Raw genomic sequence first — 24,963 nt, 5'->3', positions numbered from 1 at the left:
ATGGGCAGCAGATAACTATACTGTACAAGGTGAGGCATTATATAATACTAGCATGGGCAGCAGATAACTATACTGTACAAGGTGAGGCATTATATAATACTAGCATGGGCAGCAGATAACTATACTGTACAAGGTGAGGCATATATAATACTAGCATGGGCAGCAGATAACTATACTGTACAAGGTGAGGCATATAATACTAGCATGGGGAGCAGATAACTATACTGTACAAGGTGAGGCATTATATAATACTAGCATGAGGAGCAGATAACTACTGTACAAGGTGAGGCATTATATAATACTAGCATGGGCAGCAGATAACTACTGTACAAGGTGAGGCATTATATAATACTAGCATGGGCGGCTGAGCAGATAACTATACTGTACAAGGTGAGGCATTATATAATACTAGCATGGGGAGCAGATAACTATACTGTACAAGGTGAGGCATTATATAATACTAGCATGGGTGGCTGAGCAGATAACTATACTGTACACGGTGAGGCATTATATAATACTAGCATGGGCAGCTGAGCAGATAACTATACTGTACAAGGTGAGGCATTATATAATACTAGCATGGGCAGCAGATAACTATACTGTACAAGGTGAGGCATTATATAATACTAGCATGGGCAGCAGATAACTATACTGTACAAGGTGAGGCATTATATAATACTAGCATGGGCAGCAGATAACTATACTGTACAAGGTGAGGCATTATATAATACTAGCATGGGCAGCAGATAACTATACTGTACAAGGTGAGGCATTATATAATACTAGCATGGGGAGCAGACAACTACTGTACAAGGTGAGGCATTATATAATACTAGCATGGGCAGCAGATAACTATACTGTACAAGGTGAGGCATTATATAATACTAGCATGGGCGGCTGAGCAGATAACTATACTGTACAAGGTGAGGCATTATATAATACTAGCATGGGCAGCTGAGCAGATAACTATACTGTACAAGGTGAGGCATTATATAATACTAGCACGGGGAGCAGATAACTATACTGTACAAGGTGAGGCATTATATAATACTAGCATGGGCAGCAGATAACTATACTGTACAAGGTGAGGCATTATATAATACTAGCATGGGCAGCAGATAACTATACTGTACACGGTGAGGCATTATATAATACTAGCATGGGCAGCAGATTTCTATACTGTACAAGGTGAGGCATTATATAATACTAGCATGGGCAGCAGATATCTATTCTGTACAAGGTGAGGCATTATATAATACTAGCATGGGCTGCAGATAACTATACTGTACACGGTGAGGCATTATATAATACTAGCATGGGCAGCTGAGCAGATAACTATACTGTACAAGGTGAGGCATTATATAATACTAGCATGGGCAGCAGATAACTATACTGTACAAGGTGAGGCATTATATAATACTAGCATGGGCAGCAGATAACTATACTGTACAAGGTGAGGCATTATATAATACTAGCATGGGCAGCAGATAACTATACTGTACAAGGTGAGGCATTATATAATACTAGCATGGGCAGCAGATAACTATACTGTACAAGGTGAGGCATTATATAATACTAGCATGGGGAGCAGACAACTACTGTACAAGGTGAGGCATTATATAATACTAGCATGGGCAGCAGATAACTATACTGTACAAGGTGAGGCATTATATAATACTAGCATGGGCGGCTGAGCAGATAACTATACTGTACAAGGTGAGGCATTATATAATACTAGCATGGGCAGCTGAGCAGATAACTATACTGTACAAGGTGAGGCATTATATAATACTAGCACGGGGAGCAGATAACTATACTGTACAAGGTGAGGCATTATATAATACTAGCATGGGCAGCAGATAACTATACTGTACAAGGTGAGGCATTATATAATACTAGCATGGGCAGCAGATAACTATACTGTACACGGTGAGGCAGTTGTGGTGCACTGGTTGGAACGAGAAAAAAACCAATCAGTTGAATGGATCCACCAAGGTGGTTTGATCTTGCGACACAAGAACTTCAGTCAAGCACTCAACGACACTACTAGAACACATTGATTAATGAATCATCGGCTATTGGACGTCAAATATTTGATTAATTCTGACTCTTAGTCATTGGAGGAAACCTGCTATATTTTTCCTAATGCAGCAAGGGATTTTTTTATATGCACTTTCCCACACCCAGGAAAGCACATACCACGGCCTTTGTCCAGTTGTGGTGCACTGGTTGGAAAGAGGAAAAAAACCAATCAGCTGAATTGACCCACTGAAGTGGTTTGATCCTGCGACGCAAGCACCTCGAGCAAGCACTCAACCGACTGAGCTAAATCCCACCCCTCGTCAGCGATTGAATGTCAGACATTTGGTAATTTTGACATAGTCTTAGAGAAGAAACCCATGTTTAGTTTGTTGTGTATAACACCACCACTAGAGCACATGGATGTAATAATCATTGCCTATTGGATGTCAAACATTTGGTAATTTTTCATTAGTAGCAAGGGATATTTTATATCCCACAGACAGGATAAAACATACCATGGCTTTTGATATACCAGTCATGGTGCACTGGATGGCACAAGAAATAGCCCATTGGACCCACAGAAGGGGATCGATCCTAGACCGATTGCATATCATGTAGTCATCAGAACAAAACCTCTACGCGTTTCCCAATGCAGTCGGGTATCTTATTTGTACATGTACTTTCCGTCTTTGCCACAGACAAGAAAGCACATATCACACTTTTGAACAGCTGTGGTGCACTGGTTGGAACGAGAAAAAATATCCAATCAGTTGAATGGATCCACCGAGGTGGTTCGATCCTGTGACGCAAGCATTCTACTGACGAGTGAATCCAGCCTGCTTCAGCAATAAAAAAACAACAACACTGTTTCAAAATCATTTGTTTTTAATTTGAAAACCATCAACTCCAGTATTTACCAAGCAGTGAATTCATTTATAATAAATATTGCATCCTCAAGTCGCACGTGACTCAAACATCTCCACTACTGAGAGAGCATTAATATTTCATAGCAGACACACTGACCCTAGGTATGCGGCAGTGTAAAAATGTTTTTTTAAAACATAATTAAAAAATTCTCGTTCTCGTTTAAATCTCGAATCATAAAAATATATGTCCAACTGTATGCATGTGTTGAACTTTGGCATTTTGGCTCCAAATATGGCAAAAATCAACGTCATACCGCTGGAAATAAATTTCTAAAAATGCCGACATGCAAGGGTCAAAATCGACGCGCGCTGACCAGAGACCAGAAATTTATTTTGTTTGGCCTAACCATAATCCTGATGTGCATTCCTTTAGGTGTTCAGTATACATTTTATACAAACTGGAAATGTTCTGTACAACAAAACTAGGGTCAGTGGCTTTAACAGAATAATACTCGCACAAAATTTAATACAACAGATAACATACATTCACAGATAACATACATTCACAGCTAACATACATTCACAGATAACATTTGACACAATCACTCGTAAAAGGCATCAAAATTCTGTCAAAAAACAATCTTGATATATTTACATACATAATTAAATCTCAATGGATGTACTGTAACAACATTACAAAATATAGTACAAAACACACACACAGAAGTGGTTACGTACACACTAAAGGCAAATTTTAAAAGTATTTAAAATTCAGTTTAAAACTGACCATTTATTATTGGTTTACTTAAATGTATTTGTCATAAAGTGAAAAGTAGCTCAGTAATAAATCTTGAGGAGAAATTATTAACTGATTGGGCAACCTCTGTGAGGGGATGTTTAAATATTATTTAACATTATTTTTTGTCGGAAATTTACACACGCCATCCCTTCTTTCCCGGTTCACAAACAAGCCATGCGACTGATGAATCTGTTCGTTCAAACGTGGTGAGACGTAGCCCAGTGGTAAAGCACACACCTGATGCACAGTCAGTCTAGGATCGATCCCCGTCGTTGGGCCCACTGGGTTATTTCTCGTTCCAGCCAGTGCATCACGACTGTTATATCAAAGGATGTGGTATGTGTTATTCTGTTTGTGGGATGATGCATATAAAAGATCCCTTGCTAATAATGGAAACATGTAGCAGATTTCCTTTCTATGACTGTCAAAAATGACCATATGTTTGATATCCCAATAGCCGATGATTAATAAATCAATGTGCTCTAGTGGTGTCGTTAAAACAAAAAACAAACTTTTAAACTGTTGGTTCAACCATCAATGGGTATATCAATAGAATGACACCATTATTGCAACGTGTTGTTTAAGATCTGAGAAAGCATAGGTATGCATTTTAATTTCATTAATCAACTTGATGTAGTCGTGCCATAAAACACAACAAATTTGTTTAACTCTATAAGTTTGTAGTTAGCGTGATCCCCATTTATTGTACATGTCTCAGTTGTACTTTTTATCAAGCAGCAACAGTGGATCTTATGTTCTTTTTCATACACAGCAAAGTAGGAAGAAGGAAATGTTTTATTTAATGGCGCACTCAACACATTATATTTACGGTTATAGGCGTCAAGACATATGGTTAAGGACCACACAGATATATAGAGGAAACCTGCTGTCGCCACTTCATGGGCTACTCTTTTCGATTAGCAGCAAGGGATCTTTTATATGTATCATCCCACAGACAGGATAGTACATACCACAGCCTTTGTTATACCAGTTGTGGAGCACTGGCTGAAACGAGAAATAGCCCAATGGGCCACCGACGGGAACTGATCCTAAACTGGCTGTGCATCAAGCGAGCGCTTTACCACTGGGCTATGTCCTGCCTCGAAACAGCGAAGTAGATGCTATTGTCTAGGATATAACAGTTATATACACTGGTTGGGACTGACGTACGAGAATCCAGCAGATCCATCAGTCCAACAAACCCATCACATCTCGGCAAATGCAGGGCTCTAAATCTCAGTAATTTGGGTGGATCCCGGTTTTTTGGTCTGTTCTGACACACAGCAAGGTCTTGCTTACAGCGGCAGATCTAAGGGGTGGGGGGCAGGGGACAGTTATATTTTAATTTTTTACATTGGAGAATCCGAGGAATCCCTTTGGGAATTTCCACAAATCACTGGCATGATCATTTTTAATCATTCAAACACTGGCATCATGATATTTAATCATTCACACACAAAGTAAAATACACTAATTCACTAACAATATTACCCTTTGAACAATAATTTAATACATACATAGACATGTATTTATATATAATAGAATTACACCAGGTATGGATCATGACATAAAAATCGGGTATACGATCCGTATATACAAATGATCTAAACAGCTTGAGCTTCAAACATCGCTACGGTAACTATATGTTTAATACATGTATGTAAATATCATTTTACAGCTTATACTGAAAAAACCCAAATCCACTTTGTGAAAATTATTGTACATAATATACAAAGTTTAACAAATCTAAAAATCAGAAAGAAAGAAAAAATGTGTTAGAAAATTGTATGTATGAGTATAATAAACCTGTATAACAATTCACACATTCCAATGATTAAAAAATATATAGAGAAGGTGATGCATGTTCAGGGTTTAAATTGGTGTTCGACGAATCATTAAGTGCGATTTAAAAGTTGAAATTGGCAAATCTATGACATTACCAATTGGCCAAGAAAGCGAATTCGAAACCTGTGTGTCGTTTGTATGTGTGGTATACACATATCATTCAATGCTACAGCTCATTTAAAAAAAAAAAAAAATTCTGTTTAGCTTAATGTTACTTGAATTTGGCTACAGATTTTCATATCAAATCCATTTGGAGGGGGGTGGGGGGGTGGGGAACCCAGTGACATGAGGTGGAATGCCAAGGGAACTTTGGGGGAGGTTTGAAGGGGAATCGTAAAAAAAAATTAAAATTAATATATAATAAAATTATAACTATCACAAAATTTAGGGGGGGGGCGGGGCGGGCCCCTACCCCCCCCTAGATCCACCTCTGGCAAGTTGGTAAAGATGCTAGCTTGAACCTGTACACTTAACAGTATCAATAAAACCAATTGTCTAATAATGCATGTATCTTTCATCATAGTATGTTTTGACAGTCTAATACATAATTTCCTGCACACATGCCTGTATAATAAAAGAACTCCATGAACATTACTGTTAATGTTATAAAAACTTTCAACAATATAAAAACAGATTCAGCAGCTAAGAGAAGGCAAATACAAACAACACACACACACAAACAACTGAATAATTAATATGTAAATCGGTCAAAATTCTCTTGAAACTACAGCTCATAAAATGTATATCCAATGAAACGGAATTTTAAAAGATCTTAATTATAATATATACATGGAGAAATGCATGTACATGTAGGTCATTCTGTAAATATGTTTTGCTTCAAACATAATACGCACTAGATGGAGTGGGGGGTGGGGGGGCAGAAGAAGGATGAAGGCAGAAAAATGTACATATTAATAACTTTTTATGCAAGAACCACTTGCTGAAAATACTACAATGTCATGTAAAGCAGCAAACCACCCAGAAACTGTCCTCACTAATGTGGAATAAATGACAGTGAACCAAAAATATCTAGAACATTTTCAAGGTCTTGAGAGTACTTTAAGGTTTTTTAAATTAAAGAATGAGGACAGGAACTGTTTTTATGTGGCACCAAAATTCAGAATTTCAGGAAAAGGCTTTGACTTCTGCATCTCAGGAATGGTGAAAGAGATATGGAACTAAGCAATAAGAAAAGCAAATTCACTCATCATTTTATGTGTAAAGCTGTCAAACACAAATAAAATTAAAAAGCAGATAACAACAACAACAATGAACAAAAACAAAATACAGTCAACTACAATGTAACATCTATGTTTAGGCAACTATCTTGTAAGTTCTGAAAAAAAAGGACACTAAAAAACCCCACTAACAATATATACAGTACACAATTCAACAGTGAAAGCAATCAGCTGCCCATAGTTGGTTTTTCAGAAGAAGTCACTTAATCTGTGTGGATTTAATGACACACTCAACACATTTTGCTTATGGTTATATGGTTAAAGGGACATAACCTAGTTTTAAACCCCAAGACATATTTTTTTACTATTATAGCTGTTTTTGACAACTGAAGTCATACTTTACTTAGATTTTATTGTTCAGATTATCCTTTTGTGCACATTCAAAGTGTTTTTTTGTCATCCTGGTGTTTTTAATACCACAAAATGCATTTCTGATATTTTTAAAAACGCAAGTATGTCTGAGAGGTAACAGTTATGGAGTTGAGTATTAGTCTATTTTTAGAGGGTATTTCACCATTTGAAAGTCACAGACTCCTGTTTCACTCAATTGTAACTTTATCCAAATATTTTACAGGTTTGTAGATTAACTAAACTTAGTGTTAATTTTCACGGGTTGAAACTAGGGTCTGTCCCTTTAAGGACCATAGAGATAATTATATGTAGCTCCATTAGCTACTCTGTTCCTTTAGCAGCAAGGGATCTTTTATAAGCACCATGCCACAGACAGGACAGCACATACCCAGGGCTGGCTGTATGTAGTTATGTTTATATGTGCATTTGTTAAATATTGGCAGAAAGAAAGATTTTTTTTTTTTATTTAACGACGCACTCAACACATTTTATTTACGGTTATATGGCGTCAAACATATGGTTAAGGACCACACAGATTTCGAGAGGAAACCCGCTGTCACCACATAGGCTACTCTTTTACGACAGGCAGCAAGGGATCTTTTATTTGCGCTCCCCACAGGCAGGATAGCACAAACCATGGCCTTTGTTGAACCAGTTATGGATCACTGGTCGGTGCAAGTAGTTTACACCAACCCATTGAGCCTTGTGGAGCACTCACTCAGGGTTTGGAGTTGGTATCTGGATTAAAAAACCCATGCCTCGACAGGGATCTGAACCCAGTACCTACCAGCCTGTAGACCGAGGGCTAACCACGCCGCCACCAAGGCCGGTCCAAAATATTGGCAGATAATGTACACCAGGCATATACATTTTGCCATTGTTGAGCTCTCTGCCTATGGCAACTTATATCTTACACTTACACCAATTGCCAATGGTGCCGTCATTAACTTGGAGCCCTGCTTAACAAGACCAATGACATACCATTCATAAGTCACTGGGATGGGTAAACAGCCAGTGTGTCCACCAAGAAGGTTCGATCCTGTGATCCTAGCATCTCAGGTGAGTGCTCTACTGACTGAACTAAATCCCATCCCTTAAGGTGGTTGGAAGGAAGGATGGAAATGTTTTATTTAACGGCGCACTCAACAAATTTTATTTACGGTTATATTGTGTCAGACATAGGGTTAAAGACCATACAGATATTGAGAGAGGAAACCAGCTGTAGTCACTTAATGGGCTACTCTTTTTCGATTAGCAGCATGGGATCTTTTATATGCACCATCCCACAGACAGGATAGCACATACCACAGCCTTTGATATACCAGTTGTGGTGCACTGGCTGGAACGAGAAATAGCCCAATGGCCCCACTTAATGTGGTTGGATGAACTAACAACAATGAACCCTAGGGACTGCTGGTTCAGTCAGTATAATCACTTTAAGAAACCAACCATTGGTTGCCAGTGGATTTTACTGTTGTGATGTGCACTGTACACTTTACTCCTGCCCCTCCCACTCAGTCCATCACTAAGATTTCATATAATCCCAATTTGGGACAGGTCAATAATGAATATGCATGTAATTTAAGAGTATTACACATTTACATACACATATAGTACAATGTCATGTATTTAATACCTATTGCCACAAAGTTAAAATTAACATCTTTGATCAAATAAAACACAAACACTCAAGCTATATATATATACAATTACATTAGACTTAGGTAAATGGGAGCAATTTTAAGATACAGGTACATCTATAATACATGTAGTTTTTGTAAACATTCACAGAATGGAAAGTACATATTAATTATGTGGTAAGTTTACCAGTCTACATGTAAAGTCCATCAGTCTACATGTAAAGCCCATCAATCTACATGTAATGGTCATCAGTCTGCATGTAAAGGTCATCAGTCTGCATGTAAAGCCCATCAGTCTACACGCAAAGCCCATAAGTCTACATGTAAAGCCCATCAGTCTACATGTAAAGCCCATCAGTCTACATGTAAAGTCCATCAGTCTACATGTAAAGCACATCAATCTACATGTAAAGCCCATCAGTCTACATTGTGATAATTATTCACTTAGTCCACTGGGTTAATGATCCCCACGAGTCCAACAATCAAATGTTATTACAGCAGTTGAGCATTTTAATAAGTCAATATGACAAACAACTACATGTACATGTATATGTATATGAATAAAAATTCATCAGTCTCATAATCCAGCTTGTACATTCAATAGCTTCAAAGTCTTAAGTTTTAAGTCGACATGACACCTATACAGATAGCACGAGTATGCTGGCCTAATGTTGACCATGGTCAGAACGGTCACAGTTGGAATGCACGTCAGTGTCAAGCCAACACTGGTCAGGACTAGCTCTGGATCAGCAGAACATTTCGCTAAATTATATATTAAACTTCCAAATTTTATAGATACCCAGTTATTTGGTACCAAAATATTAATTAATACTTGAAATGTTTTCGCTAAATGAAAATAAAATTTGCCAGCTAGCCCTGTTGGTAAATGAGCAACATACCATGCAGCTCGAGTCATCTCCAGCCAATAACGAGTAGGGCTGGAGGTGACTCGAGCTACATACTACCATACTATTAATAACCATCACTTCCATGTCATGTTAACACTGGTAAATGAGCAACATACCATACAGTTCGAGTCATCTCCAGCCAATAAGGGGTAGGGCTGGAGGTGACTCGAGCTGCATACTACCATACTACTGGTAGCCATCACTTCCGTGTCATGCTAACACTGGTAAATGAGCAACATACCATGCAGCTCGAGTCATCTCCAGCCAATAAGGGGTAGGACTGGAGGTGACTCGACCTGCATACTACCATACTACTGGTAGCCATCACTTCCGTGTCATGCTAACACTGGTAAATGAGCAACATACCATGCAGCTCGAGTCATCTCCAGCCAATAAGGGGTAGGGCTGGAGGTGACTCGAGCTGCATACTACCATACTACTGGTAGCCATCACTTCCGTGTCATGCTAACACTGGTAAATGAGCAACATACAATGTACCATGTACCATACGGCTCGAGTCATCTCCAGCCAATAAGGGTAGGGCTGGAGGTGACTCGAGCTGCATACTACCATACTACTGATAACCATCACTTCCATGTCATGTTAACACTGGTAAATGAACAACATACCATACAGCTCGAGTCATCTCCAGCCAATAACGGGTAGGGCTGGAGGTGACTCGAGCTGCATACTACCATACTACTGGTAGCCATCACTTCCGTGTCATGCTAACACTGGTAAATGAGCAACATACCATACAGTTCGAGTCATCTCCAGCTAATAAGGGTAGGGCTGGAGGTGACTCGAGCTACATTCTACCATACTACTGGTAGCCATCACCAATGCTAACCAGCAAATAAGTCCAACAAAATGTGTAACTCAATTTTTTTTAAACATTTTTACCACAACTCGACTTGCTAAACTATACCATCTCAGGGTAGCAGTGGCTCACCCAGGGTTTTACGTTGGACCGAAGTATTTCCTAGCAATTTGTTGAAAGTGTCTGATAAAAGCTGCAGACAGATTCAAGTTTCATTTGACCAAATATTGAGAATGGTGATTGATCTACCAAATAGATAAAAAAAAAAAAATTATGGTAGTTTGTTTGGTGATAATGAAGTATATTCACCAAATTCAACTAAAATTCCAGGGGTTATGCCAGAAGGTAAAATTACATACCCTAAAATCTAGGAAGTTAAAGAAAACATATTTTTTTTTTTTTTTTTGAAAGCAGACCTTGCTTTATAAGGTGCGCGGGTGCGATCGCGCTCGTACAGCGCACGTAATTCCAAACTAACAAGTGTGGAAAACAGCGCACATTACTCAACAAACAGCACACGTAAAATAGATGTGTATATTTATTTCCACCGTTTACAAAAATGAACAGTTTTCATAGCTCATAAAAACATGGCAGTGGTTTCAGTGCAGTCGTTAAACTGGTATTTCTCTTTGTTGAACAAATCGGGAAATACTGGTTTAATAGACAATTTTGTAGATGTACGAGTCAAAATCCAATCGGAGCTACACTGCTTATTTTATTTATTTTGGAGTGATTTTTCACTCGCCTTAGCATATTGAGGTGTGCGATTTTCCACTTGCCTATAATTTTCAAAAACCAAGGACTGAGAAAGATTATAGTAAGAGAACAAAAGAATTGCTGTTTACAATTTGTCCAAGTACATGAAATGTAGTGTTGAATTTCGAAAGATTTCAAACCCATAACCACCAAGTAGAGGCACTCATGGTCTATTTTGTTTTTATTACGTACCTTCAAATTATTTTCTGGCAGAAAGCCTGAATTGGTATTTGGTGATTTCGCAACCAATAGATTAAACCCTTCCCACCAGCAGCATGCTATCTGGGTGAATTATCAAACACTTGTAATTTTTTTTTACAAATACGTAACGATATCACAAGACAGTTCAGGATCTGTGGTGGACCAATCTGCTTCATCATCGTATAAACAGCTTTCCCCAGACTCATCCGCATGGACGTTGGCTTCCAGATGGTCGAACATCCCAGAATTCTTCATCCTCTGTCCCTTGACGTCCCGGTCCGTGCAGTGGGCGGCCATAATGGCCGACAGACTGCGGATGTCGAGAGAGTTGGTGTAGTGAGCAGCTTCCTTCTTCTTGCTCTTCTCCCACGTTCCCGATTTACTCTTGAGCAATGTCTTGGGTGGTTTGACGTCCTGCGCATCTGTGGAGGCGGCGCTGTGGAACGAGTTCAGTCTCTTGGCGAAGATGTTCACGAAGCAGCCGTTCGTTTCGTTAGTCCCAGCTTCGTCACCGACATCCTCCATCATCTCTCGATCGACGCCGATCGCGACTACGTCATCCTCGTCTTCCGTGAACCCTGCAATCCCGACCTTTCCGTCCGACTCCACCTTCAAACCTTTCCCGTCGATGGAGATTCTCGAATCCTTTCGCGCGTGACCTTGATCTTCTGGACCATCCTGGTCTTTTTTCGACGGGTCTGAGTTCGCGGGTTTCGTCACGATGTGGGCTATAACTCTCGTCGATCCGTCCTCGTTCATGACCTCTTCGACCTCGGTTACCGTAACGATCCCGCCATCTTGGACGGAACCATCTTCGGGGTGAGTGATTTCTGTCTTGTATACATGGGCTTGCTCAGCTTCCCCTGAACTCACGGACCTGTGAACGAGGACCTCGACCTGTCGGGAGTTCGGGAGCTGGACTCCAACTACGAGCCATTCAGGGAAGTCAGCATTGTACGAGCCACTGTCTTCAACCACTGCAGGCTCCAGGGACGACCGCGCAGGCTCTAAAACATACAAGTTTAAAAATACATGTAAAACAGTGAATATAGAATTACTAAAGGGCTGTTCTTGGGGACGGGACGTAGCCCAGTGGTAAAGCACTCGCTTGATGTGTGGTCGGTTTGGAATCGATCCTAAATATATGAGAAATGCATTTTGTTATATTAAAAACACCAGGATGACCAAAAACACTTCGAATGTATGGAAATGGATAATCTAAATAATAAATTCCAAGTAAAGTATGATTTCAGTTATCAAAAACGGTTATAATAGTAACAAATATGCCTTTGTGGTTAAAAACTAGGGTATGTCCCTTTAAGATAAATTAAAGCACAGAGAAGAAAAAAGCTTCAGAGAGAATTGAATCTTAAAACTTGATAAATTAAATATCTTAAGAATGATAAATTAAAATTCTTAAAACAGTGCTAGATAAAAAAAATTTTTAGCATGATAAATACAAATCTTAAAGAATGACTTTTTTTCTTTTTTTTTAAAGAATACTTGGTAAAAATCTGCAACAGGGGACAATATTTAAAAATCTTTGGTACCGGGTAACCGAAAGTCAATTCACGTGAGTTTTACTTAGATAACTGATTGTTCAGTTACGTGAATATAGTTCTCGTAAACGATGAGTAAGACCTACCTAAGCATAAAACACTTGAACTACAGTTCTGTGCTACATTGGTGGTTCAAAATCATAAACTGACTTTCACTTTCATTACTGATAATATTATATGGTACTTTTAATTATTGTTCACCACGTAACCGATTAGCGGTTCTCGTGATTTTAAAGTTGCGTAACTGACACGCGAACAGAATAATTATGAAGAAATCTTACAATAATGTTTTATAAAGACTGCATGATGAATGAAAACAAAAATCTAAATAAATAAAAATCTTAAAGAATGATAGATAAAAAATGTAAAAGAATAATAAATTTGTGTCTTAAAGAATGATAGATTTTTAAAAAATCAAATGTTATCAATTGTTTTAGTTAAATGACGAGTACATGAAAAATGGGTATGACTCAATACAGTAGGAATAGGACTGGCAAATAAACGGAAGGACAAACTCAATACATTTTATTTACGGTTATATGGCATCAGACATATGGTTAAAGGGAGGGTCAACTCAAATATGAGCCTGATGTGTTGGAAAGATGCATACCCGGATGACCAACACATACACTTTAAGAAATGAAAAACGCGTAAAAATTTTAGAGTTCATAAAAAAACACGATTATTCCTGTTAACTGGGGGCAGCCATTTTCTTTTTGTTTCCGGTGCATCAGGAATTTTAGCTTGGGGCGAAGTGACAGCAGCTCCGACCAATTCCAGTTTGTACAGTGTAAACAAAGGCAGTCATTTACGACAAGGCGCTTCGCTTTTATCAACCTGACTTGTGAAACAAGTCATTTAACTAAATATATTTCAATTTGCATTAATAGAATGAAATGGAATTATACATGTAGTATTTTTCTGTCTTAAAAAATCCAAAGAAAAAAAGCATATTATTAGGCCTATTGGTAGGGTACGTTGGAGTAAAAATTACCACTCATGATACCCAAGTGATAATTTTCTTTTCTTTGGGACTACGTAATTGGTCAGTTTTGTGATTTTAGATGAGAAAGTCTAATTAATCAAGGGTTTTACTGAATTATTTACAGTAATAAAGCAGGACGGCTGATAATATTATTTTAGGGGTGGCCGCGTGGCTACCCCACAATACCCTGTGATCTTTATAAAACGTGCACATATTTTTGTGTGTGTCTAGAGACCTTGACTTGGTGACCGTCCAAAATATACACCTGCCAATCAGGAACCACAGGTAAAGGCCACAGAAAGAAAAGACCAATTAACTAAGAAAACCACTCTGATTATCATTTCAGTACGTGGGTTAATGTAGGGACAAAACATAATACAGTTATTTCGACACTTTTAACAATGGTAGTTTATTTTGTATTGAAAAATAATATATACTTATTGCAGGCTTATACCCTTATGGAAATAACTTATACAAACTTATAAGTGGAATATACTTTACTTATACGCCACTTATAAGTGGCCTATAAGTTACCCATATATTGGTATAAGTGAAGTATCAGTGTGTATAAGTGAAAAGAATGGTTAACTGATACATCACTGATACTGATATATTTCACCTATAAGTGGTTTATCAGTGGTATAAGTGAACTGGAATTAAGACATTTTTTGTTTGTTTCTATAAGTGAAATATAAGTGAACTATTAGTTTGGAGATAGTCCTTTTGCAAAGGAAATGATGTGTTCCAAATGAACAGTCCAAAACATTTTCATGGTTATTTTTTAAAAATTCATAACTTCTCACAGGATTTATCGAATTCATTGGGAACAGTGGCTAAACAACCAAACATACATGTAACAGAATTTGATAGTATTTCCAATAATAATTTTAAAAATTATTAATATTAATATTAATACACATGATTCTATATGATTATAATTATCCCATGCTACCTCCTCACTTAAATATACCCTCCAGACTCACCACCTGTCACAATAAATATCTGTAAAATTGTAGCTGTAGGGCGGGGGTGTGGGGGTGTGGGGGTGGGGGGTGGAGGTGAGCTCCATTTCAATGTTTATTACAGTATGGATTTATTTTATCTATTAATGGTAATTTGTATTTACATGTTAAAAAAAAGTTAATTAACTTTAAAAAAAAAAAAATCACCCCCCCCCCCCCCCCCCCACACACCCCCCAAGAAAAACAAAGACAACAACAATGACATCAAGAATTCAGATACAACAAGGGATTATTATGAGAGGTGCAAAATCCTGAAATTAATAGCCTTGCCATCTTAGGCAGTATGGTGCAACTTCAAAAGGACTTAATTCAGATACCACTGTGTGGGTCTCCAGCCAGTAGGAGGAAACTAAAGAAGAAAACCAAAATGGCGGCACCTGGACATTTTCTTTGTGCACATGTGTTTAGTTAAGACTATACCTCATGTCCGTGGAACAAGTCTATCATACAGAAAAACTAATTTGGTAAGTATCTGACTACATGACTTTCCTCCGATTTCCTTGCTGTCCACTATGTGAACACGACTGGTCGTATGTGGTAGATACACCCTTTTTAAATACAGTTCCTGATATAATTATGTCCGACATAGGTCGTATGTGCCAAGTACGACCCATATGCATTCTTTGTTATCTGTTTGTGATAGAAATTACAATTGCGAAGTACAATAGAGCATACATTATGTCAATATTTTTATGTGCTTGAATCCTAAAAATAATATGACTTTTGTTGTTGTGAGAGCCCAGTCTAATATGGAAAAAAAGCGAACAAGCCATTTGGCAACAGACAAGAATCATGTCTGTATATATAAATAGGAATTGCAGTAACATTAATGTGTGTATGGTTTGCTATTTTATGTGCACCATAATTATAATAATAAATATGTTTTGGTGAATTTTCTTGAAAAACAAATATCTATTTTGAAGTGTTTTTAGTCGAAGCAAAGTTTCCAACATGCAATTTGTATCCGTAGATACAATTTTAATTATTAACAATATTGCACATACAAACGCAATTGTAAGTTATCCAGGACAAAGTCCAGTAATAGAAGACAGTGTAATCAGACATAAGGTTAAAAGGCAAATAAAGTAAATGTGGCCTCATCATAAACGACAGCAAGATCTATGAATTTTGATTAACTTTACAGTTAACGAATATCAGCAACAGAATGTTGAACGTGAACATGACACAACACACACACACACACACACACACCAAAACATAGCACGCACAACAGAAGCTGAACATGACATAGCACACACAACATAGCTGAACATGATATATAGCATACACAACAGAACTTGGCACATCAATGACAACAAGACCTGAACATAACAGCAAAAAGCTGAACATGAGAAAATAATCACCATAGAAAATGAACATGACATAGAACTTGCGACAGTTTATTTGTTTGTTTTGTTTAGTGACACCACTAGAGCACATTGATTAATTAATCATCGGCTATTGGATGTCAAACATTTGGTAATTATTACTCGTAGTCATCCGAGGAAACCCGCTACATTTTTCCTAATGCAGCATGGTATCTTTCATAAGCACTTCCCCACAGACAGGACAGCACATACCACGGCCCTTATCCAGTCACTTGCGACAGAACCTGAACATGACATAGCACTCACAACAGAACCTGAACATAACAGAAAACTCACAACAAAACCTGAACATGACGTGGCACACACAACAGAACCTGAACGTGACATAGTACACACAAGAGAACCTGAAGAAGAACATGACAGAACACACATACATCATACCACGATCATGGCGTAGCACACAAGAGAACATGACATATTACTCACAACAGACCCAGAAAATAATTTAGCACATACAACAGAAACCGGAGGATTGATCACTTAACACTCAATAAAACACGGAGAAAACACTGCACATAACATAGTCTGGAGATATCACTGAACACACATCATACATAACCTGGAGAGATCTCTGAACACAGTAGAGCCTGAAGAGACCACTGAACACACAACACCACCTGGGAATATCGCTGGACTCACAACAGAACCTACCAGCCTCGGTGGCATCGTGGCAGGCCATCGGTCTACAGGCTGGTAGGTACTGGGTTTGGATCCCAGTCGAGGCATGGCTCAATGGGTAGGTGTAAACCACTTGCACCGACCAGTGATCCATAACTGGTTCAACAAAGGCCATGGTTTGTGCTATCCTGCCTGTGGGAAGCGCAAATAAAAGATCCCTTGCTGCCTGTCGTAAAAGAGTAGCCTATGTGGCGACAGCGGGTTTCCTCTAAAAAAATATGTGTGGTCCTTAACCATATGTCTGACGCCATATAACTGTAAATAAAATGTGTTGAGTGCATCGTTAAATAAAACACTTCTTTCTTTCTTTCACAACAGAACCTGGAGAGATCACCGAACACACAATAGAACCTGGAGAGATCTCGGGACACACAACAGAACCTGAGGATATCACTGAACACACAATAGAACCTGGAGAGATCTCGGGACACACAACAGAACCTGGTGAGATCACTGAACACACAATAGAACTTGGAGAGATCACCTTACACACAACGGTACCTGGAGATATCACTGAACACACAATATAACCTGGAGAGATCACTGGACACACAACATAACCTGGAGAGATCAACAAATACACAACAAAACCAGGAGTGTGCATTGAACACACAACAGAACCCGGAGAGTACACCCAACACAACATAGCCTGGACAGATTACTGGACACACAACATAACCTGGAAAGATTACTGGACATGCACACAACAGAACCTGGAGAGATAACTGAACACACAACAGAACCTGGAGAGATCACTGAGCACACAACAGAACTTGTAGAGATCACTGGACACACAACGGAACCTGGAGAGATAACTCAACACGCAATATAACCTGGAGAGATCACTGGACACACAACAGAACCTGGAGAGATCAACAAATGCACAACAAAACCAGGAGTGTGCACTGAACACACAACAGAACCCGGAGAGTACACCCAACACACATCAGAAGCTGTAGGGGTTACTGTTAACTCAATATAACCTGGAGAGAATCTTTAATACTCAACAGGTGGACATGGTATAGTGTTCACTACTTCTGGATTTGATATTGAGTACACACCCTCATTGGAAATGTAAACCCTATATCCTTTGAATGAGCTTCAATTGAACCCGGTGTATCCCAAACCAATAAGCTGCTAAACAGAGTTTCTTCATTAAGGATACCAGCTTCAGTTTGCTTAACTATTCTGGTTTGTCTGTTGCACTAGCTAAGAAACCAGGTATTCTTGAAACTAGTGAAGTATACCGTGAGGCAGCAGAACCTGGAACTATCTGCAAAAGGACTCCCATGGCTCAAAGAACACAGAAAGAACACTGCACACAACATGACATCAGCTTTTCTGATGACTCACCAGGAACTTGCCTAGAAAAAGAGGTTTTGTATGGACAAGTCATCTGATTCTGATGCACCACCATCAAACAACCAACATGGAGCACTACCACCACAGTGTTTCTGCCAGACAGACATTTTTGGGTATGGTTCTATGGAATTGAATGCAAGCACAGTCAACAGGGGTATTGGGGGTCCTCCTTCAGAAAGAAAATGGGTTATGTTTAGGGTTAGGATTAATAAAATCATACAGTAATGATAAGAGTAATTAATTTTGTCAAAAAGTTCAATTCTGCAAAAATATTTGGGTATGGCACCATACCTTTTTACCCTCTGGCAGAAATCCGACTTAGTCACACAAAATCAGGGGTGGGTCAAAGTAAAATAGGATTTCACGAGTAGTTTGATTTTATTTATCATATTATTATTAACAAAAGTAAAATAACTTTTATCACGTAATAGTTTGTTTACGATGATTTTATTAATACGTACTTCTACTTGTATTCCTTTTTGAATGTTTGCTTCTAAATATTTTCTATTTACAAGCTTTCTCCTTTTAAAAATAAAAAAAGTTTTAGAAGTGATGGTTCTTTCAGAAAAAATATTCAAATTTACTTGATATACTGTTGGTCGTACGTGACACATTTAATTCAATCATGATTCAATAATTGTCGTAACTACAAGTATTTAAGCAAAAACACCTAATATGCTATAAATACCGCAAATATACAAAGAAATCGTAAATATGTTCAGCTTTCATTGTCATTAAAAGAAATTCGACATCTTAACTACTGATCAAGAAAAACAGTTTTCCTTCATTATCTCGGCTTTTTAAAAATGATTTTTGATGCACTTACGTCCTTCTGGCTCTCACGCGACTATTTGTGCCATTGTACATTAAAACAGTTTATGTGATAAACCAACTTGAAAAGCATCATATATATATATGTATTTTGATTAAATGAACGAAAATAATTTATGTAATGTTCATCAACTTTGCAATTCACAAACACTGGAAGTCTTTAGATATCACCTTACAAAGGGATTACATAGCTCCACTAATTGGGGCAATAAAATGTCTATAGGAGAATGGGAGTTGTCACCTGATCACTTTGTACCTGTCTTATCAAAAGGATGTGTATCTCTACTTCTAGCAGACTGGGAGTAATTAATTTACTTCACACAGTGCTAATTACAAGCCCAAGGGAAAGGGGGCAGTTGTAATGACTGACATTTTAAACAGTAACATGAAAACTATTTGTTAGCTTTTATGTTTGCTTAATACACATATTAATTTTTATAAGCCCAATCATTGCATGTTAATATCATTTACATTAAACTGTTCTAAAGTCAGAATACCTATTGTTTGTTCAGAAAAATAAAGATGCTACAGAGAACACCAAAAGAAAAACCTAGGGTCATCATATTTTTTACAAAATGCACAATTAAAATGGATGTTTTCATTTATTCACCAGTTATAATATATCTCCAGATACATACACATGTTGTAATGGTTCATGTACTGAACAAATCAGTCTGACTGATGTTTTATTAAAGTTGATCATCCAGTTTTAATATCCTCAACATGTACATACAAATACATGAAACTTATGGAAACATAATCAGTTGAATCAGAGAAATTTATAAACAGTTATTTGCATGATTCTTTCTAGTAGTTTCCAGAACTTAAGAGATTAAAAATATATGTATATATATACATGTATGTATTTTATTTTCTGGTTTCTTCTTAATTAAAATTAAAGTTCAACATTGAACATTTCAAAGTCTGTTTTAATACAAAAATTAACGTTTATCCTAGAGATTTGATTGAATATTTTTTTAAACTATTATTTTTAGAAGTGAAATTGAAAATTTAACTGAAAGTTTGTTTTTTCCTGAAGTTTTGATTCCCTACATCTGAAACTTGGTAGGCTGTGATTCTCTAACTTAGTCTTTAAAAACTATTAGAAAGAACTAAATGTTTACATTAAACAATTGCTAATTACATAGCAGATCTATCCAGACTATATGAAATATTTTTTTCTTTTTTGTTTTGTAGAATCCCATCTGAATGTTGGATGACATATATCAAGATGGCACTGAACAAGACATAACTGGAAAAAGGGATGTGAGAGAATCCAATCTAACATTTAAAAATAAATATTCATTTATATTATTTATCAAATATTTCTTTGCATATACTGTTCAGATATATTAGTGGGTCACTTCGGGAAGAATGAAACACCACTTTGTTAAGACTATTGTGCTTCAATTTTTATGTCTTGCTGACAGTTTATAGATAGGGTGTGGAAGTGCTGTACCGGTGACATAAGAACAATAACTTTTTAAAATAATTATTTGAATTAAATGGGTCATGGGAATTCCCATGGTATTCCTGGATTTTGAACTTGTTCTTTCACTCTTCTTTTTTCTTTTCTTTTTCTATTTCTTGACAAAACATTTGTTACCAGTTGGTAGCTTGACCAAAATTGGTGTCCATTTCTGTGGGCGGAGTTAGGGTCAGTCGCATTACTACAGAAATTACCTGAGAATATTGAAATTTGGCCTCCAGGGACAGATTGCTGCCTAATTTCATTTGTTTAATGATGTCACCAGAGCACTGATTAGTTCATCACTGGCTACTGGATGTAAAAAATTAAATTGATAATTAATTCTGACCCATAGTCTTCAGTGGAAGCTCTCTACATGTTTCAAAAGCAGCAAGTCATCTTTTATATGATCTTACCTCAGACAGGACAGAACATGCATACCCCAACCTTTGATATTCACTTATATTTCACTTATACTTCACTTATACAGCGTTTTTGTAAAATATCAGTGAATCACTAATACTTCACTTATACAGCAATGTTTGTAAATATCAGTGAATCACTTATACTTCACTTATACAGCAATGTTTGTAAATATCAGTAAATCACTTATACTTCACTTATAGTGGGGGTTTTGGTAAAATATCAGTGAATCACTTATACTTCACTTATACCTGGTACTTCACTTATAAGTCACTTATATATAATCTAACACTTCTGTTAAATATAAGCGAATGACTTACACTTCACTTATATATATGGTTAACACTTCACTTATATGTCACATATACTTTGTATAAGTGATACCTCATTTGCATACAAAATCCTAATCATTTACTTATAAGTCACTTATACTTGAAAAGTATTAACAACTTTGTGACGGTACATGCTCTTAAATTTGTTTCGCCTGTGGCGATTTTAATTGTGTTAGAGGGCCGTGTGCAGTTTCATTGCACTTAAGCCCAGATGGGCAACTTGTTATGTAATACTTCTGCGCGACGGTCCTCGATCGGTACGCCTAATACACACCCAGCCAGGTGCGGAGGCCATGTGGCTAGTAGTTACATAATATCTCCGGTAGTGCTGTTTATGGCCAGGAGATTGCTCGCAGTTGGCGACAGCCAGACTGACGATCAGAGAGAAATATACCGACTCTAGTAGAGGTAGAATATGAGATGATACGTGAGGTACCGCCTTGTACCCCCAGGCAAAATCCTGATTTATAATAAATAGCTAGTGTTTTAGAGATATCGGGAGAAACGGAAAAGGAAGCTTCCTGGGAATGTTAGTCCGTTTGGACTTTGGTAAATATCATTTCTGCTCTGTGTATAAAATTGATGTGATTGATGTGACTTAAATATTTTAATACTGTATTATACCAATATTCTTTAGATAGTGTCTTCGGTCATCTGACGAAGTAAATCGTAGACTTTTTGTTCTAACAGTATATGAGTATTTGGTAATATAAAGCTTAGCCAGTCATCCTAGAGGACCTAGGTACACTGTAGGTTATTGTCTTTATTGTGATATGTACCAATATTAATTCTGTGTCACAAGGTTACTGAATGAGTAGTTAGGGTTAATTAAAAATTAACCCGTTAGGAATAGAGCTGTAATTCCTTTATTAATTAAGTTCCCCTGGAAGCTAGCGTTCCTAAATTATCACACGTTACTGAACGAGTAGTAAGGGTTAATTAAAAATTAACCAGTTAGGAATGGTGTTGTAATTCCTTTATTAATTAACTTCTCCTGGAAGCGTTTCTCAATTATCACACGTGTGGGTGTGGTGTAACGGTGAAGTGATTCGCATATTGTGTAACTAGACACCTAGAGATTAACTAATTAAGTGATCAGTTCTGGGTTGTTATTATTGCTGTTATTAATTAACTACTACGGCTGTACATTTGTCAGCATAGATTAATACAGATTCCAAAGTGTATTGTGTTTTTGTTGTGTTTCTAGAGAACTAACGTGCTATAAATATATATACTTTATATAAGATCGTATCTCTGATCATACCTAGAGACGAGCCATACTAGGGTTTAACAGCCTGTTACAGAGAGATCTAATAGATATACAGTTAGGAGAGATATTTTGATAATCGTGTTTTATTCAGTTACGGGAATTATAGAATCCCCGTGACAAACTTATACTTCACTTATAAGTGAAAAATATAAGTCATTTCGGTACTGGGATGGATATTATTACAGAACACTGTGATGCATCCGCAAACATCAGAGGGTGTATTCACTGGAATAGTACAAAATGGCTACGCCAGTTAGCCATCACATTTAACCGTTTTATTAATTAACTATATGATTATACTTGTTGATATTAAGCAGTAATGTGCATTATATATCATTGAATATGCATACCAGGGCAAATATTAATGCCTTAATTGTCCCTTCCTTTAAGGACCACACATATATTTAGAGAGGAAACCTGTTGTCACCACTTCATGGATTACTCTTTTCGGTTAGCACAGGGTTTCACATGATGCAGGAATCCTGAGTATTTGATGCAATATTTATCTAAAACACTCCTAAATAAAATCTGTGTGTGTCATGGTTGACGCAAAATATTTCAGATGTCAATCGATTTTACATTATTAAACATTTAAAAAAAAATACAAAACCCCCCAACAATTACAAAGTTCAAAAGGAAAATAGCATAGCTGTTTAACTGGTTCCCAACCTATCAATACGTTTAACATAACTTAAGTATAAAAACCAGTGGCTGATGTAGCGTGCCAGTCCCTTTGTCTGAATTTAGATCATCGTATCAATGTCAAATGGGCGGTCTGTATACAAATATCAACCATGAGTTTTCAGTTCACTCTTTGTGTATAGTCGTCCCCCCCCCCCCCCCCCCCCCCCCCGCTTTTACATTTAATCAAATATTTTTTAAAACCCTCTTAAAACCTAAGACTATGAAGTTTCAGAATAAATATAGCCGAGCGGTTTAACTGGTTCCCAACCGTATCAGTATGTTTAACATAACATAAGTGTAAAAAAAAGAAAAAAAAGTGGCTGCTGAAAAGTGTCGAATGCACAGTCTGTTTACAGATATCCAGATAATAGTTTTTAGTTCGGTCTATATATCTAGTTTTTTTGTTTTGTTTTGATTATTGTTTTCTATTGTTTTTAATACATGAAGATAGTTGAGCATATCTCGTAATAAGAGTTGGTCATAATTATTCACTGGCAGGTGTGGAGGGGGCCAATTAGGGTGACATGTGCCCCCAACTTTTCTTGATTAAGTAGCAGCAGCAGCAATGGTTAATATATATTTATTTATATATATACTCTGTCAACCCCCCCCCCCCCACCACCACCACCACCACCACTTTTTGCCACCTTCCTACACCATTGTTATTGTGCAGATGAAGCTGTTACAAAACAGTTTAGCATGTAGCAATGAGTGACTATATAAAAGTAAAAGGGTACGTTAAAAGAGAAAAAAAAAAGCAATAAAGTATTTACAAGAAGTAAAACAATGGATATACATGTATATTTATGATACTGATAGAATAGTGAATATAATATATGCATGTAATATAAACAAGACAGTTATTCAGTTAATTATGTGGTTTAAGAAATATATCATAGATTACTCCCATTTTTGAAAGCAGATGCTAGGTGGAACCCTGTTAGCAGCAAGGAATCTTTTATATGCACCAACCCACAGACAGGTTAGTACATGCACATACATGTACCACGACCTTTGATATGCCAGTCGTGGTGCACTGGCTGGAATGAGAAATAGACCAATAGGCCCACCGATGGGGATCGATCCCAGACATCCCGCACCAGCAAATAAACAGATCCTGGAACATTTGTTATTTATTAGTCTAAGAATAACTATGAAAGCAAGGTGACATAAATACTTAGTGCTCTACTTTCCAATAAGTAAATGCTATCATTAACTCACCATACAAATCACGACATGCAGATACACGTAGGTTCGTAAACTTAAGTCCTTTTACTGAGAAGAAAAAAAACAGGAAAGAAAAACAAATGGTTTATTCCATAAAAAAACAATTGTTCACCTATTGCTCACACTATAGTCCACTTTCACGGAACCCAATTTGTTTTTGGATTATGCAAAAGTTTGTTTTTGTTTAACGACGCCACTAGAGCACATCAATTTTTTTTATCTTATCATCGGCTATTGGACGTCAAACATATGGTCATTCTGACACTGTTTTTTTTATAGAGGAAACCC

General features: G+C 37.3%; 1 protein-coding gene across 2 annotated transcripts in view; it reads right to left on the bottom strand.

Moving 5' to 3' along the window:
* Nucleotides 1-8,370: 8,370 nt before the first annotated feature.
* Nucleotides 8,371-24,963, bottom strand: part of LOC121377502 — a 28,578-nt gene continuing 11,985 nt past the window's right edge. The window contains exons 4-5 of one of the 2 annotated variants that reach the window (XM_041505514.1): nucleotides 24,670-24,723; nucleotides 8,371-12,453 (exon numbers count right to left, since the gene is read on the bottom strand). In XM_041505514.1, coding sequence (XP_041361448.1) covers nucleotides 11,561-12,453; nucleotides 24,670-24,723 — 947 coding nt within the window. In that variant the 3' untranslated portion in view covers nucleotides 8,371-11,560. The remainder of the gene's footprint in view (nucleotides 12,454-24,669; nucleotides 24,724-24,963) is intronic. The other variant, XM_041505515.1, reaches the window with a different exon arrangement.

This window comes from Gigantopelta aegis, chromosome 7 (assembly GCF_016097555.1).
Source record: "Gigantopelta aegis isolate Gae_Host chromosome 7, Gae_host_genome, whole genome shotgun sequence".
NCBI classification, from domain to species: domain Eukaryota; kingdom Metazoa; phylum Mollusca; class Gastropoda; order Neomphalida; family Peltospiridae; genus Gigantopelta; species Gigantopelta aegis.
Note: the sequence above shows the minus strand (reverse complement) of the source record. Positions and strands in the feature narration are given on the sequence as shown.